The sequence below is a fragment of the Eleutherodactylus coqui genome, chromosome 2 (assembly GCF_035609145.1).
Source record: "Eleutherodactylus coqui strain aEleCoq1 chromosome 2, aEleCoq1.hap1, whole genome shotgun sequence".
Lineage (NCBI taxonomy): Eukaryota > Metazoa > Chordata > Amphibia > Anura > Eleutherodactylidae > Eleutherodactylus > Eleutherodactylus coqui.
The window spans coordinates 297,268,997-297,286,155 of NC_089838.1; the positions used below are offsets into that span (position 1 = coordinate 297,268,997).

At 42.9% G+C, this 17,159-nt stretch overlaps 1 protein-coding gene across 3 annotated transcripts in view; it reads right to left on the bottom strand.

Annotated features, from left to right (window-relative positions):
* The window catches only part of NSD3 (nuclear receptor binding SET domain protein 3), a 124,942-nt gene that overhangs the window by 69,511 nt on the left and 38,272 nt on the right, over positions 1 to 17,159 (bottom strand). For all 3 annotated transcript variants that reach the window (XM_066593389.1, XM_066593388.1, XM_066593390.1), the window contains exons 6-7: positions 15,898 to 16,030; positions 8,747 to 8,847 (exon numbers count right to left, since the gene is read on the bottom strand). In XM_066593389.1, coding sequence (XP_066449486.1) covers positions 8,747 to 8,847; positions 15,898 to 16,030 — 234 coding nt within the window. The remainder of the gene's footprint in view (positions 1 to 8,746; positions 8,848 to 15,897; positions 16,031 to 17,159) is intronic.

The following is a 17,159-nucleotide window of genomic DNA, read 5'->3' on the forward strand; positions in this document are numbered from 1 at the left end:
AATCTGAACGATAATCCTTGCATGTAAAAGGGCCAATTGACAATTTGTCTTTAATCGTCCCGTGTAAAGACAGGTTATAGATATCAAAGGCCCTGGAGGCGTGCTTAATAAATGTTTATGTATTCTTCTAGTGTGTGCAAGGTTACACAAAGGTTTGTACATCTTAGACCGGGGGTCTCATGAAAAATAGCATTTCTGGTTAACCCATTATTGACATGCCTATTTAAGGACCAAGCAGTTTTCATCATTGTATTGCAAGAGCCATAACTCATTGACATTCTGTGACAGCCTTTTTTTTTTTCTTTTTTGTGGAACCGCTCGTGTTTTTAATGACGCCATTTAGAAGTACATATTCATTTAAGATTAGCTTTTATTAAGTTTTTCGGAGGCTGACCAAAGAAAATATTTTCAATCTATTAAATGTTGCTTTTTTGTATTTTATCCATTTAAAATAGTTTTTTTGTGGGGAAAAAAAAATCCAGATTTTTTAACTCAATTTTTCTCCTTTACATTAAACTTTATTGAACTTTTTTTATATCATTTTTTAGTCCCACAAGGGGACTTGCAGATGTGATCATTCCATCACTAAGATAGTACACTGCATTACTTATGTAGTGCATTAATCCTATGACAGCAGTGTATTAGTCACTGCTGGAGGCGGGCTTTAATAGACTAAATTACATGGTACACATGGAGGCCTTTTTGTCAGGCTTCCAGCTGCCATGGAAACCAACCGGTACCTTGTAATTACATTGTAGGGTACCGATGGGTGGCAGAAAGAGCCAATTTTCTCATGTCATCTGCTTATATGCTGCAGCTGCTATTGATTGTGGCACGTAAGCACTTAAACTGCCAGAATCTGAGGTTACTCCTCTTCTAGTGGTTGGAGCAGGAGCCTGGCTGTCAGTAGTCAGCCAAGCTGACGCCTTAAAAAGCCCATGAGGTCACTAAAGGGTTAAATACAGCATATAATTATAGAAAGTTTTAGTAGATATATTTACTTTAAAAAACTATTTCTCCCCCCAAATATTCCAAGACTGTTAGAATAGTGGCACCTGCATATGAGGGGAGCGCATAGAAGCAAGACTGAGCATGTGTGACCACCCTGACATAAATGAGTGAGAACAGGGTTATTCTGGCATTTCTGGGGACAGAAATAAGTGTCAATGCAAAGCTGTGTATAGGTATGGGCTGGATATCACTAGCAAGAATTGTGCAGGCTTACTTTTGAAAATGCTCCACCTTTTTGGCGCTAATTGCGTGTAGTTTTGTGATGTTTTAGACACTTCTAGACAGAAAGGGGTCTAGCCTAAATGCAATATTTTTTCTTGCTGTACTACTTTTAAAATAAAAAAAATATTTGAGAAAAAATAAAATTTTCTGCCACCATTTTCTGACAGCCATAGTATTTTCATTTTTCTGTCGACAGTTGTGTGAAGGCTCCGTTTTTGCAGGACGTTCTATAGACATTATTTGGAGTACGTGTTACTTTGTCATTGCTTTTTATTAGATTTTTTTTCTTGGAGAAGGGGTGATCAAAAAGGTGCCATTCTGGCATTTTTTTTCTCACCGTGTGGGGAAAATAATGCATTACTTTGATGGATCGGATGTTTATGGACGCAGCGATACAAAATATGTGGGGGAGGGGGGGGGTTGCTTAGACTTTTTTTTATTATAAATATGGCAAAAGTTTTTATTTTCATAGCCTTTTTTAAAAAAAATAAAATCTTGAAACAGATTTGTACTCTTTTTTTATGTCCTCATAGGGGACATGAACTAGCAATAGTTTGATCGCTCCTGCAGTACAATGTAATACCATAGTATTACTTTATACTGTAATGTGACAAGCAATCCATCAAGCCCCAGGCATGGCTTGATAGGCAGTCTGCAATGGCAGTCTTGGGGGCTTTCAGATCTCATCACGGGAGACCTCATTCACGACTCCCGAACTCTGATCGGGGCATTTAAAGAGTTAACAGCTCGCAATGTATGGAGTGGGATAGTCTCTCACTCCCTCTCCATACAAACCCTGGACCTCTAGGACGCAAGTGTACTTCCTGGAGTATTAACCCCTTCAGTGGCAGGTTTATTATTACCATGTCATGCCTCACAGGGCAGTTTTTTTAAATGAGACAATGCAACAAAAACCCCAGAAGATTTCAGATGACAGCTCAGTGCTCTGCATATTTCAGCACTAGAGCTGTCCACGGAAATCTTCCGGAGTTTAACTGCATGGTCAGCGCAGCAAGCCCCAGAGATTTTCCGGGCGTGCCACTAAAGTAGTTATAGGAAAAGGAACTTCCCCTTCACCCTCCAGCAGCCTGTGGCCTTTTTATAAATGTTCAAAAATCTGCTCAGTAACCCAAATCTCTTCTGGTTATTATGGTAAAGGAGGGAGATGCAGCTACACATTGTCTGTAAGACTGCGTGCCATTTGGCCTGAAGTTCTGAGTACAGGCAATCTCATCAGAAAGGGCAAGACAGAAATCTGCAGATTATATTAACCTGCTGCAGATTCGAAATCCACACCGCAGTCAGTTTGGGCTGAAAGTTTCTCTTGCATTGATGAAGTTTAGTAATATCTCATCCACTACACTGCGAACTGGAAACACTATGCAGACCACCCGTAGCATTTATGTGAACATACCCTAAGGTTTGCCTTCTTTCCTGTGCGATATACTACTTTTTTGGCAAATGCGATGTTCATGATCTTTTTTTGGGGGGGCAGTCAATGCCTAATATATGATGCTCTCAGGCTAGTTTCACACGGCCGAGCACAATATCACACTCGGGAGCATTCAATGTACCTTAGGATGCGAGACATGTCAAAAACGCTTCCATTACTTCAGTCCAGTTGTGTCCCGTCCCCCCCCCCCCCTGTGCCTTTCAGCAGACAGATTAAAAAAAAATGGGATTCATATTTGTGCATCTCCCAATGCAAAAATCTTGTGCGCTTTTCCCAGCCAGGTGAAAGCGGCCTTTGTAGACGCTTAGTGGGCTCTCTATACTACTAAGTTTATTCACTCAGCTAGCCGACATCTTGGCTCTTGTTGAACTTTTTTTCCCAAGCATCTTGCAAATTACATATGGTGACATTATATATGACATCATATGCACCGGCTGAAACGGTGATTGGCATCTCCAAGACATACATCTTGATAGAGGGTTATGACAACGGGACTCTTGTCTGTAGGAGAGTGCTTTATGACATAAACACCCGAGATTCTGCACAACAGTAGAGGAATTTTTATGTCGATTTGAATGCAGAGATCCCTGGTTGATATGCTTTTTCTTGGTCAATACCTCCCGCTATACACCGGATTTGTAATCTGTAATTTCTTTGCTGTGAACTGTTAGAATATTCCCTGTCATATTGCACTGACTTGCAAAAAGTCATTGGTTAGCAGTATGTAAAATTGACTAATAAGTGGCATTACCTTCGACGGCGGCTCAGAAACGTCCACACCTGTATAAGGTGTGAGGGGTTATGCTCATGGCAAGGCCACATGAATTATTGGAGTTAGCACAAGCCATGATGGTGGGTGCCAGACAAATGGGACATTCCATTTTCGATGTTGTGCAGACTTTTAACAATCCTTAATCCAGTGCGCCATGTGAAAACGGGGAATACATATTAGACGTCATTACCATCCACAGTGGCCGGTCGCAGTTTCTTAATGATCACGACTGGTAGCATTTGGCTATAATTGTCCAATGGACATGCAAACAGGCAAGAGACTCTGGCAGAAATCACATCCACATTCAGTGCAGCATTCTGCAGCTTCCATGGGATATTGGAGCAGAAGACCCATCAAAGGCATTTGTTAACGCCACCACACCGGACACAGCGCCTCACCTGGGTTCATAACTGGACCCTAAAAGGACTGGAAGCACATGGCATGGTCCAATGATTCACCGTACCAATTGTTTCAGGCTGATGGTAGGGTGTGTGTGGTGCAGACGCCCATGAAGCCATACACCCCAGTTGTCAACAAGGAACTGTGGAGACTGGTGGTGGTTCCATACTGGTGAGGGGTATGTTCTTATGGCATGTGTTGGGTCCACTGGTCTACCTAAACACATCAACTGGTGTCTGCTATGTTTCGCCATCTGGTGACTACTTTGACTCCTTCACGGACTTCATGCACCCCCACAATGATGGGATATTCTAGCTGGACGATGCACCGTGTCCTCGGGTCTAAGGTGGCCAGAATTGGTTTGTTGAAAATTCTGAAGAGTTCCTACAAATGAGGTGACCTGCATATTTGCCCAAATTGAGCCGGATCAAGTATTTATGGGAGGTGGTAGAGAGGTCTGAAGTTGTGGGTGACTAGACCACACCGTTCCAACTCCCTCCTGCTGTCCTCTGTACAGAGGGGCCTACACTATATTAGTTCGCATCTGATGAGTTGTGGTGCATCTACGTGTTTATATGTTATATAATTTACCACATATAACTTGTACGATGCTTGCAAAAGGCTCAACATTGCCTGGTTTGGTGGATAAATATTCTAGATGCTTTGTATGCAATTGCTGCGTCATTGCCTATTAGTTGTAGTTGCGCTGGAGCCTTATACTGCATGCACGCTGGATATTTAAAGAAGACTTCAGTAAGTCAGTGATAATGTTGTGCTGCCGTTCTCTGCTTGGACTCTCTAATGCCAGGCTCACACGACTGTGCCTGTATAGCATATTCCGCATGCGGATTTTGTGCATGGAATATGTTGTACCAATCTCCTATTGGCAGCTATGTTGCCACCCTCACGAATTTTACACACACAAGAAAAATCGCAGTATGTTCTATCTTGACATGTGCATACCCGCCAAGATAGTACATGGTAATGGGCAGCACGCAGCAAGTACAAAATGTCGTTGTGTACTTGCCGCTTGTGAGACACAGCAAATTACGGCCCTTTGAGCTTGGCCTAAGACTCCATTTACACTGACAGATGATTGCTCAAAAGTTGCTCAATTGACAGTTTTGAGCGATCATCTTTGCATAGTCTATAGTAACTAAGTAGCTAATTAAGAGCTATGCAAGCGGAGCAGGACATAAGCAAACAGCTGCATTTTTCTCCGCGATCACAGCTTGCGTCCCGCTGTGAACTACCAGAGGGACATGGGCTGTAAGAATCTTATCAGCACTGCCGACTGTCAAAACTAGAATTGAGCCAGGAACAACTCATGCACGAAAACGGCACGATGTCCGTGGATTTAGACGCAATGGTTATCGCTCAAAAGATGTCTTTGAGCGAATTTTGAGCGAGAATGGTTGTGTCTAAAGAGCGAGTATACTCGCTAAGGCACATTACTCAAGCGAGTAGTGCCCTAGCCAAGTATCTCCCCGCTCGTCCCTAAAGATTTGGGGGCCGGCGCGGGTGACAGAAGAGTTGCGGCGGGGAGCGGGGGGGAGAGAGGGAGAGAGAGATCTCCCCTCCGTTCCTCCCCGCTGGCCCCCGAATCTTTAGAGACGAGCGGGGAGATACTCGGCTAAGGCACTACTCGCTCGAGTAATGTGCCTTACCGAGTATACTCGCTCATCTCTAGTTGTGTCTAAATGGGCCTTTAGTAGTATAATGTAAATCAGTGTTTTCCACTCACACGGTCATAAATAAATGTTTTTAAAAGCCAGAGTTGTAAAGTAAATCAGACTACAAAAAAGTGAAATCAAAAGGCAAATCTGCAAATGCAGCAGATTTTCACATTCAGAACCGGCCCTGAACTTCATGCCGATTTGTATCCACTACCTGTGAATGGAGTGTGGTAATCCTTTTTGCATATCACTTATAGCCTTTTATCTGTACATCAAACAAGTGTTCAGCATTATATGTACTGTAATTCAGCTTGCATGTGTTAGGGAATGCTAAATGTTAAAAATACACAAAAACATATCAATTAAAAATGGAAGGTATCAGGAGAAAGTCACTTGTTCTATGCTGGACCGTTTTACAAATGAGTGATGAAATAATCTTCAGTGGCAGCACCTGTTGGACAGCAGCTACCCCCTGAATCAATATTTAACCTATTACCAGTGTACATATAGCTATTTTGGAGTTCTTGACCATCCCTATCAGTGCACAGTACGGTTCTGGTTGGCTATGTGAAAGACCACCAACATGGCCTACACCCGTGTGGTGCTCTCCGCCTCCCAGACTCTCGTTGATGACTTCTCAGTCAACCAAAACTTTATTGTGGACCGGTCAGATGCAAAAACCCTGAAACAGATGTCTGTACATGGATACTCTGGTATGGCTATGGCTTGCATCCCTAGTCATGCTGCAAGGCCTGCTAAAAATTTGGATATTGACCCATAGGAGGTGCTACCCATCAATAGGTGGCACTGTAGAGGATTCCATAGCTTCCCCCCATCCCCAAAGGGAACATTATATGGCCTATAAGACTTTCTATGCCATTGTGGTTCTTTAGTCTATGGTGCTCTCCACAATGAGCAATGTTCTCCCCATACCCACCCCACCTACATGACTTTCTGCTACCCCTTTGATGGACAAGCTTTTCTTTTATTATTCTTTTGTAGGTTAATTGTTCCATTAACCCCTTGAGTGGCACGTCTGAAAATTTTCCGGGACGAGCTCCACTGCTCATAGCGATATAGCCCGGAAGATTTCCGGGCTATGTATCACTATGGGAGCTGCAAAGCACAGTGCCACAAGCTGTGGCATTGTGCTCTGCCTGCACATACCCACACAGAGTAGTTCAGGATTTTGAAATAAGAAGCTGAGAGATACTGCCGATCTTCCCGCAATCTCCTGCTTCTAATGCCCTGCTTTGTTTACAGGTTGCTATAGAGACCATCGGCTTGTCAGAAGCAAGCCGATGGTCTCTGTGGCAGGGAGAGCTGGTGCTTGGCTGTCAGAGGACATCTAGGCACCAGCTCTTACAGCAGAGAAAACCTCTGATCTCTGCTGTGTTAACCCTTTACATGGTGAAGTCTATGTGACTGTAGCATGTAAAGGGCTGTCACCATGGGACCCCCCAGAATGTGATCAGGGAGTCCTGATGGGTCTCTGTGGAAGTCCCCTTAAGGGACAAAAATAAAAAAAAAGTTAAAAATTTTAAAAATAAAATAAATAAAATTTAAAAACACTTGTCTCCCCTTACTTTGTGAAAAATTTAAATCACACATATGGTATCCGTGCGTCGTAATGAGCCAGAGAAGGAAGTTAGTACATTATTTAACCCCTTAATGACACGGTCCCTTTTTTTCTTCTTTCCCCATTTCTTTTTTTTCTCCCCCGTTTAAAAAATCATAACTCCTTTATTTATCCATCGACGTCGCTGTATGAGGGCTTGTTTTTTGCGGAATGAGTTATATTCTTCAATGGTACCATTTAAAAGTACCATATAATGTACTGAAAAACTTTTACAAAAATCTAAGTGGAGTAAAGTGAAAGAAAAATGACATTCCGCCATCCTTCGGTGCGTTTTGTTTCTACGGCACACACTGCAACAAAAATGACCTGATAACTTTATTCTATGGATCGGTACGATTACTGCGATACCAAACGTGTATCTTTTTTTTACTATAGCCCTTGTATTTTTTTTCAAAGACATTTAATTTTTTAAAATTATTTTCTGCTGCATCTTCTGCGCGCAATAACTTTATTTTTCCATCGACGTACTTGAGCAAGGGCTCATTTTTTGTGGGACGTCCTGTAGTTTACGTTGGTACCATTTTGGAATACATACGACTTTTTGATCGCTTTTTATTGCATTTTTTCTGGGAGTCATGGTGACTGAAAAAGTGCATTTCTGGCGTTTTTTTTCCCCGGACTATGTTCACCGTGCGGGGTAAATAATGCACTATTTTGATAGATCAGACATTTACAGACGTGGCGATACCAAATATGTATTTTTCTTTTATGATTTAGATTTTTTATTATAGATATGGCAAAAGGAGGGGGATTTAACTTGTATTACTTTTTTCCCCTAATCTCCCTACAAATTTTTTCACAAAAGTTATGCAATACATTATATATACCCAAAAATGATGCCATCAAAAAGTACAACTTGTCCTGCAAAAAACAAGCCCTCACATGGCCGTGTCAATGGAAAAATGAAGAAGTTATGGCTCTTGGAACGTGACTGCAAAATTAGTTGAAATTAAATGATTGGCCCATTTAAAAAACCTGCCCTGATGGGCACGACAGGGGAGTAGGAAACCCGACACTCGAGGGGTTAAGGTGGCCAAACGGACTAAACGTTGGTCCAACCAGCCATCATCTAATGTATATTTAGATGTAGAGAAAATGTTGGCAGATGTAAAACAAAAGCAAAAAAATGATCTTAGGTCCAGGAGGAATAGCAGCTTACATCCCCTGTCCGCACTCAGAATATGGCTGAGCGTACATGTGTATGGAAGGAGGGGCAGGCGGTATGGTTATTGGTTGAATGAACATTCGACCACCACCAATCTAATATGCATGGCTACCTTTCCACCTCTACCCAAGGAGTAATAAAGCAAATGGGCTATCTCGATGGAATCAAAAAACATGGCGAAATCTTGGAACAATGGTAAATAAAAGAAAAATGCAAGGCAGATGTGTTGTATGCTTTAATAGTACAGATTAGATACAGGTAATTTCTTCCAATCATAGAGGTAATGCAGCCACACATTTAGTCAGATGAGTTGTCAAGCACTGGTTAATGTGACAAGTAACCAGAATCCACGGACACCACTGATCTTACAACCGGTGATAAGAGAAAGCAAGCAGTTCATGCAACCCACCTGCTCTTTTTTCACTTTCTTCTTTGGCACGGAGTCTAAGGACTTCTCAGATTCTGAACGAGTCCGATTGGACCTTCTCTGGTGTTTCTTCTCAGAGGTTCCTAGTAAAAAGAAACTGTGTTGTGCATTAATCCATCATTGGGTCAGTGCCTGTAAGGACTGTAAAAGGACCCACCTTTAGGTAGAGAGAACCAAAAAATATTAACCGGTCCCTGAAGAAAAATGTCACCCTACCCAAAGCCTTGTCTTAAACATCATGATTGTCAAAATTCTACTCAATACATATAGGATTCATACACCAACTGTGTGTTAAACAGGTTGTGCCGAGACCACAACCCCTGTTCATACACCCTATAGAACATGACTGTCGAGTTTCCCCGCTCAGGAGTCCCTTCTAGGACTTTGAATATAGACTCGCTCCCATTCTGGTGGACTTTGAGCAGTTCTATGAATGGCCATCTTGTAAAACTACATTTTCCCTTCAATGGCGACTGCAGAGAAAATGCCTGGTTGGCCATCTATTATCTGGCAGGGTGTTGAAAGTGGGATCTGGGGTGATCAGCCATTTATCCCAGGTGCTGCATTCTGAAAGGGCTCTGAGACCCCTCCTATGAGAGCGTTTTGTAAATGGCCACACAATGCAACATTTCAAGATGAGAGGGAAGAAATAAAAAAACCAAAAAAAAACCACAATACATTTTCTTCAGTGGTCCGGGTGATCCGGTGGTTGTTGTCATATGTTTCATTTTGACAAAATCAATAGCAAACATTTGTTACTTCTGTATCCAAATATCCCTGTATAAAATAATGCAGGTCGCAGACAAGTCTTCCCAACCTGTGGGTGCAATGGGCTTTAAAATGCAAGAAAAAGAACTTTTTACAAACACTACAAGTCTATTTCTTTAAGTAGTACATCCAAAGAAATGAAAGTGCATTAAAACTAAACGAATACAGCCTCCAGCTCCATATATAAGGAATGGCCAAGCAGTACGTAAGGGGTGTACTATAGGAGGGCTGTCACCAGGACACAATCACTTAAAATTACCCCCTTTATGGAGTCTTCATTTACTCATCTTGTCATTAACGGCTACTCTTCCTGTTGGATAATGGAGGCACGATATACAAATACGCAGGGCAGTAATGTAAATCATGCTGGTGGGATAGATGCAGGGCTGGGGATAGCCTGCCCTAATGGAGCACAGCATAGAAGAAAGGCAGCTGAGAAAATAGGAAGATCAAGTAATAAATAAAAGAAATTGGGACATTAATAGGTTTATGGGCGCCCCAATATACCGGCATGTGCAGCCAAGAGGAAACCTGCCCCTTTAAGGAGTTCCCAGTAAACATGCACGCTATTTGATAAGTGGAGAAATTTAATGCTCAACTTCCAAAATACTGGACGGGTTAGCATCCAACTCGGCTGTTCCTCAATTCTTTCGACAGGACTGTATGGTCAACATCAGACTCTATACTCTTGAACGGCAGGCGAACGGCCATATCTAGGAACCCATTAAGTGCTGTATGGACTGAACTACCGGTCCACAATAAGGGCCTATAAAAAAAAAATGCTGCCACCTTGAAGAAATATTGTAATATTTGAGGCACAGGGGGATGGTATAAGCCCGAAGGTTTCTATAGGTGCCAGGGATGGGAACTTTGGGACACAAATCCTGAACACATGCATGATGTACTCTTCCACGAGCGGTCTCGTCGTTGCATTTAGCTACATCATACGAGGATATTGACTGCAATGTGCAAAAGAACAAGACATAAAAACCGGTCCAGAACAAACATATATGAAGATGATACTTAAGAGGATGAAACTAATGAGAAGTACGTGTAGATTAGGTCACTATCTCATCGGTGGAGGTCCAACTTCTGGGACCCTCACAGATCCGGAGAATGAGGAGGTTATGGTACAAGTCTAGCACACCGTCCCCTTCACCAGTTCCCCAGCATAACCCACACCTCTGTCGTCTGTGAAGGAATTGCATTGCAGCTTCACTCAAGTGAATGGGGGCCAGATGGCTGGAAGAGTTGCTCTGCAGGAAAAACTTAAAGGGGGGCAACGCTGCTAACGCCTCTTTCACAGGATTGGTTGTAGAGATTGCACCCACACAGATGATAAAGAGCTGACATATCCTAGTGATATGCCATCACTTTATGAAATACCCCTGTAACCATAAATCTATACTATGAACTTACCAGGGATGTGGAACACACACGCACCAAAAAAAAAAATGGAATGAATGGTCGTCCATAAGTTTAATCTACTGCATGTATCAAAGTGCAGAATAATACTCCATTACAACTCAGCCAGATATAATAAACTACTTTTAGATGTTCAAAGACATAACAAGGGTTCAATAAAACTCCACACGTAGGAATAGATATACCTCTAACGTTACCGTATAGAAGTCTTGTGATCAGTAACCGTATACAATCATTTTATGGTGAATGGACCACGGCAGATGCTGCACTTGGAATGAATGCACTGGACCATGTGAGAATGTATCCTTTACTATGACACTAATCATTAGTCCCATTTATAGCAACCCTTTAAACCGCGTATAGATACGGATCCCTTTCTGCTTTTCCGTTCTCCAGGTCCCCCTAATGGGGCAGTTTTCAGCTCTTGGCCAGCAGGAACCTTTTTCACCCAGGTATGGAAGCTCCAACTAGAATGGATGCATTACATTTATAAAGTAACACAAAATCGACAATTAGAACTAGTAAAGCTGCGTGTTTCCTCACTTAAGTTGTAACTGATCCACTTAAAGGCTATGGAAACCTCTGCACAGATTTTTTTTTTATTGTTCATTTGTTTCCTAAATATGAAATAAACCAACTTTGTCAAAACTTTTTTTTCTTGTTGTAGCGTCTGTGCAACTTCTTCACATAGCAGGCTGTCCTGCTGCTTCTAACAGATGCAAAACCACATTGCTGCTGATCATATCTGCTCTCCGCCTTCTTTCTCTTAGTGTAAGGGCCCTTTTACACAGAACCATTATTGTTCAGTTTCCTGCTGGGTCATGAGAATCTGAACAATAATCGTTCCGTGTAAACGCCTCCAGCGATTGAACAACGAATGATAATTCATTAGCTTATAGTTTGTTTGCTTGTGCAGGCATAAAAATCAAACAACGATCGGCCTGTGTAAACAGGCAGCTGCTCATTCATGAATGACTGCCTGTTTACTGTGAATGGAGAAGAAAAGCCCGGAAAAGATGTCCAGTTTACCCTGCCTCCAATTTTCGAGAGATCATTGCTCCTGCTTGAAAGCACAAGAGTGATATATGCTGGGACGACTGTCAGACACTTAAGTGCCAAACAATCATCCTGTCTAAAAAGACCCTTCGAGATACTAGCATTGTCGGGGAGCGGGTTGTACATGACAGATCACAGTGTGAAGAGGGAGGACAGCATCCAGGTCATCAGGGAGGGCAGATCATATAGGCTGTATTGTGTCACAGTATAGCTTGGGCGGACAGCACTCATGGCAATGTGCAGGGGAAAGGGAATCACACAGGCTCTGTATCAATGAAAGTACTGGAAATAAATTACACACTAGGCTAGATTTACACTACTACTACGGGTTTAAGTTGAGCTCCGCACTAGGAACTGAAAATTTGAAAACCCAGAAGCAGCAAATACCAAGGCTAGAACGGCACTGAATTGACTCTATTTACTACAATGGAGTCTGCCTAGCTTATGCCACGTTGTGAGGGATTTTCCACTGGGTGTGCGATGGAGGCTCCAAAAAGTTCCAGCTCATATGTGAACCTAGCCTTATTTAGAATCAGTGCATCGGCACAAGGAAGAAAAGGAAAAAATAAAAAACAAAAACAGATCCTCATGGGCTGTAGAAGGAAAAGAAAATCAGTCCAGAACTTAAACTCTGCTGATACATGAGAGCTAGAGAAGACAGCAGCATCCAGGACAGACAGACCTCTCACATCCACCATTGATAAAGGCATGCCCACATCAGAAAAGTGTGAAACTACAAGTAGGTTGCAAAAACTTCTGAAAATGAATGACGATGTGGAACTTGGTGCAATTATTATTTTTTTAATCTGAGGGTAATGGCTGATATAAGTGGAACGCCTTTTGATCAAGTCAGTCAGCACCTTTACAAAGTTTCACAAAGTTTCAGTACATGTGGATCTTCTGGTTTAATTTAATGTACCCTTTGTGTGCTGTTAAACGAGCGCCATTGATGCTTGTGTAATAGCACTAATTGCCTGACTGCAACTGCACTTGCAAATGCAACTTTGCAATTAATAGGAAAACCCGTGCAATGGTGGCAGCCACTTGGACACATGTAACAGCAACCTTTATGTGCTCCAGCCATCACACCATCAATTAATCCACATACAATGACAGCAAGTTTATACAGTTGTCACCAGACGACTGGCTATTCCACACCGGTAACTATCAAGGCCTGTATGAGGGCAAATACAGTTCCACATTATCTGCCGTTTTTGATGGACCAATGGTTGAGGGCCATGAAGGAGAAGTGTCCGCTGCAGAACAGGATTTGGGTTCAAATGTTTTAGGATACGAAACAAACACACTAGAAGCACACATGGTTTGCATTTAAAAATGTGCGGGGGCTACCCATCACGGGCCCTCCTGAGGTTAACGTCTCAATGGATGAAAAGACCATAAATCACTAAACTCTGAACAAGTAAAGGAGCTCATTTTCTGAACACATGGCTCACCAATATTTAATGGGAAAAAAAAGCCCCCTCCCCCGTTTAGAGCTTACTTTAAAGTGTACCTGTGTATTAGATACTGTGCAGGAAGAAATACTGCTTGTAATCTGCATGGGTGTCTTCCCTCCGCTGGTTTCAATAAGAGCGTTCTAGGATTTTGTTGCAGATCTGCAGTAAATTTCACCCTTTCAAATGCGTGAAATCAAACATCTCAGCAAATCAGCTGCATGTGAACATCACCCTGAGGGTCCGCTCACATGGTGGGACATGCTACAGAGTTTTCCATGGCGAATTATGCCAAATCCGCAGCTTTCTACCGGGCTTTTTGGCACAGATCTGCACTTGGAATTTGCTCTGTTTTGGGCAAAATCTGCATACAGAATTCTGACGTGGAAATGAGTAAACCACCGATTATGGCGGGATTCAGTGCGGAACATTCTGTGGAGATTCCGCTGTGTGAAAATACCGTAAGGGTTTGTATGTAGGCAATTTGTCGCAGATTATCCATAGCTTTAAAAAAAAAAAAAAAGTTTCGGCAGCAAATCCGCCCCAATCGGTGCAGATTTTGTCACCCTCGGATTTGCTGTGGATTTCACCCTTCAACTGAATTTAAATTGAAGGACTGAGATCTGCCGCAGATCCACACTAAAATGGTGTAGATTTTGATGTGGATTTGTGGCAAATTTTTTCTGATAATGAAAATCGTCAGCAAATCAGCAACATGTGAACACACCCTAAGACTAGGTTCACATGTGGCCATCCAGAGTCACACCATCTGGCACAGAATTTACCCTCTCATTTGAAGAGGAGGAATCCGCAAGGCAAATCTGCAGCAGATCCAAAATCTGTTCTGCAGGTAGATTTCCACAGTGTGAAGACGAGATTACTAAACCACTACTGTCAATGCTGCGGATTTTCAGCGCTTAGGCTCCAGATGGAAATTCCACAGCAAATTAGTCCATAGGCCAACTTCTCACGGGCAAGGGCGATAGCAGGGCCATGATTCACGGCCCGATATCGCCCTCGCTATTTATGTGAAAGCCCTGGGGATGCGAAGCGTTTTCAAGCGAAACAGCCTCACATCACTTCAGGGATGAAGGGAATCCCCCACCGCGGATGTCACCGCCAGAGGATCACAGAGATCTCCCATTGCTTTCAACAGGGCTGCGATATGAGATCACAGACCCAGATAAAACATGCCACAAGAGGGGGGGGGGGGGGGGGGACTCAAGTGTAGGACCACATTCAAATGAATGGAGTTCATATTTGTTTGTCTCGCAACTCACAAACGTACGATCTTTTCACTCGTGTGAAGGCGGCCTTAGGGAGATTTTTTTTCCCCACAGAAAAGAGCTGGTGTTTTTTTTTTGTTTGTTTTTTTTAAACCAAAGCCAAAAGTGGATGCAAAATACATGAAAAATACAAAAAGATTGGGCGTGTACCTCTCCTCTCTGCTGGGAGGTTTTGGATGATTTTGGATGAAAAAACTGCAGTGGGTGGATGGATTATTAGTTACTGAAAGGCAAGAAAGATTTACTACCATTGTGTGTATCCAAGCACTTCTATTGATAGGTACACTTTACTATATGGAAGCAGCCAAATCAAATGTGCAACTAGCAAAACCTCCCCCATCCCAAGGCGGGCCGTGAGAACGCCACCCAGGGACCACGGTTTTGTTAATAGTGTACACGGTACAAGTTTGTGTTCAGGTGATAGAACTCCTTTAGTTACTCCGAGCCACAGATGCAACCTTTCTGAAAGCTATTCTTCTAATCCAGTGTTCCCCAACTCCAGTCCTCAGGGACCGCCAACAGGTCATTTTTTCAGGATTTCCTCAGTGTTGTACAGGTGATGTAATTATTGTCTGTCCTCAGACATTGCACCAGGTGTTTTTACTATAGGATATCCTGAAAACATGGCCTGTTGGTGGTCCCTGAGGACTGGAGTTGGGGACCCCTGTCCTAATCAATGTGGTTTTGCTTTCTAATATCTCGCCACTGCTTTAAGTTCGGAATAAGCCCCCCAGTATAAAACTAATAGAGCTTTCAGGACTGCGTTATCTTGCAGATTTATTCCATAGCCGCTACAAACATACCAGGCATATAGCAGTATGAACAACCCTGCGGACAGCCCCGTCTCGTCTGCAGAGAGTAAAACACAACAGAAAACCCACTGAACAATGCAAACGTCATGTTATGTTTGTATCGTTTATTGCACAAAAAGCAGCATATAACAAAAAAAATATGAAAAGGGGTGACAGCGCATTTTTTTTTGAGAAAATACTGATTTTAGGAAGGGGGAAAAAAAATTGTCCTCTCTCCGTTTAATTACGTTTATAGGTCTTGGCGGCGGGCTCAACAGTCTCTTCCCCCCTCCCCCTTTCACTTTGGCAGTAGGGAGGTGTGTGTTAGGGGCAGACACGTGCAGTTTGCCTACCTGTGGCCCCCGATGAGGTTTCAGGAGCAGGCGTGTGTTGGGATGACATTTTCTCCGCCTTCAAATTGGGGGAGGGTACAGACGACGTCTTTTCTGGAGCTTTGACTGTGATTTCTGTCTTGTTACCAACTCCCTTGAAGAGAAAACACAAATGTTACATTGTGGTCAAAGAAAAAGCACGTCCGATACGAAATTCACAAGTGCGGGCTCCCAGTGCAGAAAGGGGTTTCTGATGAGGCTTCGGTCATCCTAAGGAGCGGAGAGGTGGCCACATATGTGTTTAATGCTTACTTTTGAAGTCTAAAGGTGCCTTTTACATCGTCTGGCCATAAGGCGCAAATGTTTGTTGGTCGGCATGTTTATAGCGCCCGCCGATGGAGCAATCAGCCAATGAATGAGCAAACGCTCATCAGCTGACTGGCGCCTGAATTCCCTTGATTTTGAACGAGGAGATACGCCGTACACCAACGATAGCAGTACAGCGACAAACTATTCCAATAATGTTCGTTCGCCCCCCAGGCAGCTGATCTGCCCGTACGAATATAACGAACGAGCGCTGATCGACATGATGTCCGTTAGCATAGACAAATGATTTGCCTGTCTAAAAAAGGGTGAATTTACACAATTTTGCACAGCTAAAACCTGTGGTGGATGAGCGGATGAGACGCTACGAATCTCAACCACATGCTACGGATATTGGGGGAAAAAACAAGCATGTTGGACGATTTGAAAAAAAAAATAAATAAATCAAACCGCAGCTTTCACCACTTTTAATGTAGCAAGCGTTAAATCCACAGGTGTAGTTTTATCCTCAGGAGTTTCTGCTTGGCAGACTTCAGTGAAGATATCCACATGTATGGCCACCTCCGCTATGTGAGGCTGTGATAGCGCCCCCCACCATTTGTCTGCCTCCACCAACCTTCTACGGGCCGTGAACACAGCTACTATTTGGGCATCAGAAATGAGGCTACATTTCATACCAATCCAGTTCTAGTGCGATGTGCTCACCAATGTCATCACCTACTATCCTTACTAGGCGTGTGCCAGTTTTAGGCTGAATCCACACACAGCGTTTTGTGGTTTTTTCTTGGAGCTTTTAGTTTCTTCTTTTGGGCAAAAAAGCTGCAAAAAGAAGTTACTTTAAAGCCTAAATCGAAATATAAAAAGACACTAACAAACAAAGCGTTCTTGGTTTGCCAGGGGTGTTTTAGTTCCCCCCCCTTTCCTTCAAAAAACACAGCATCACTCCGAGTATAACTTTT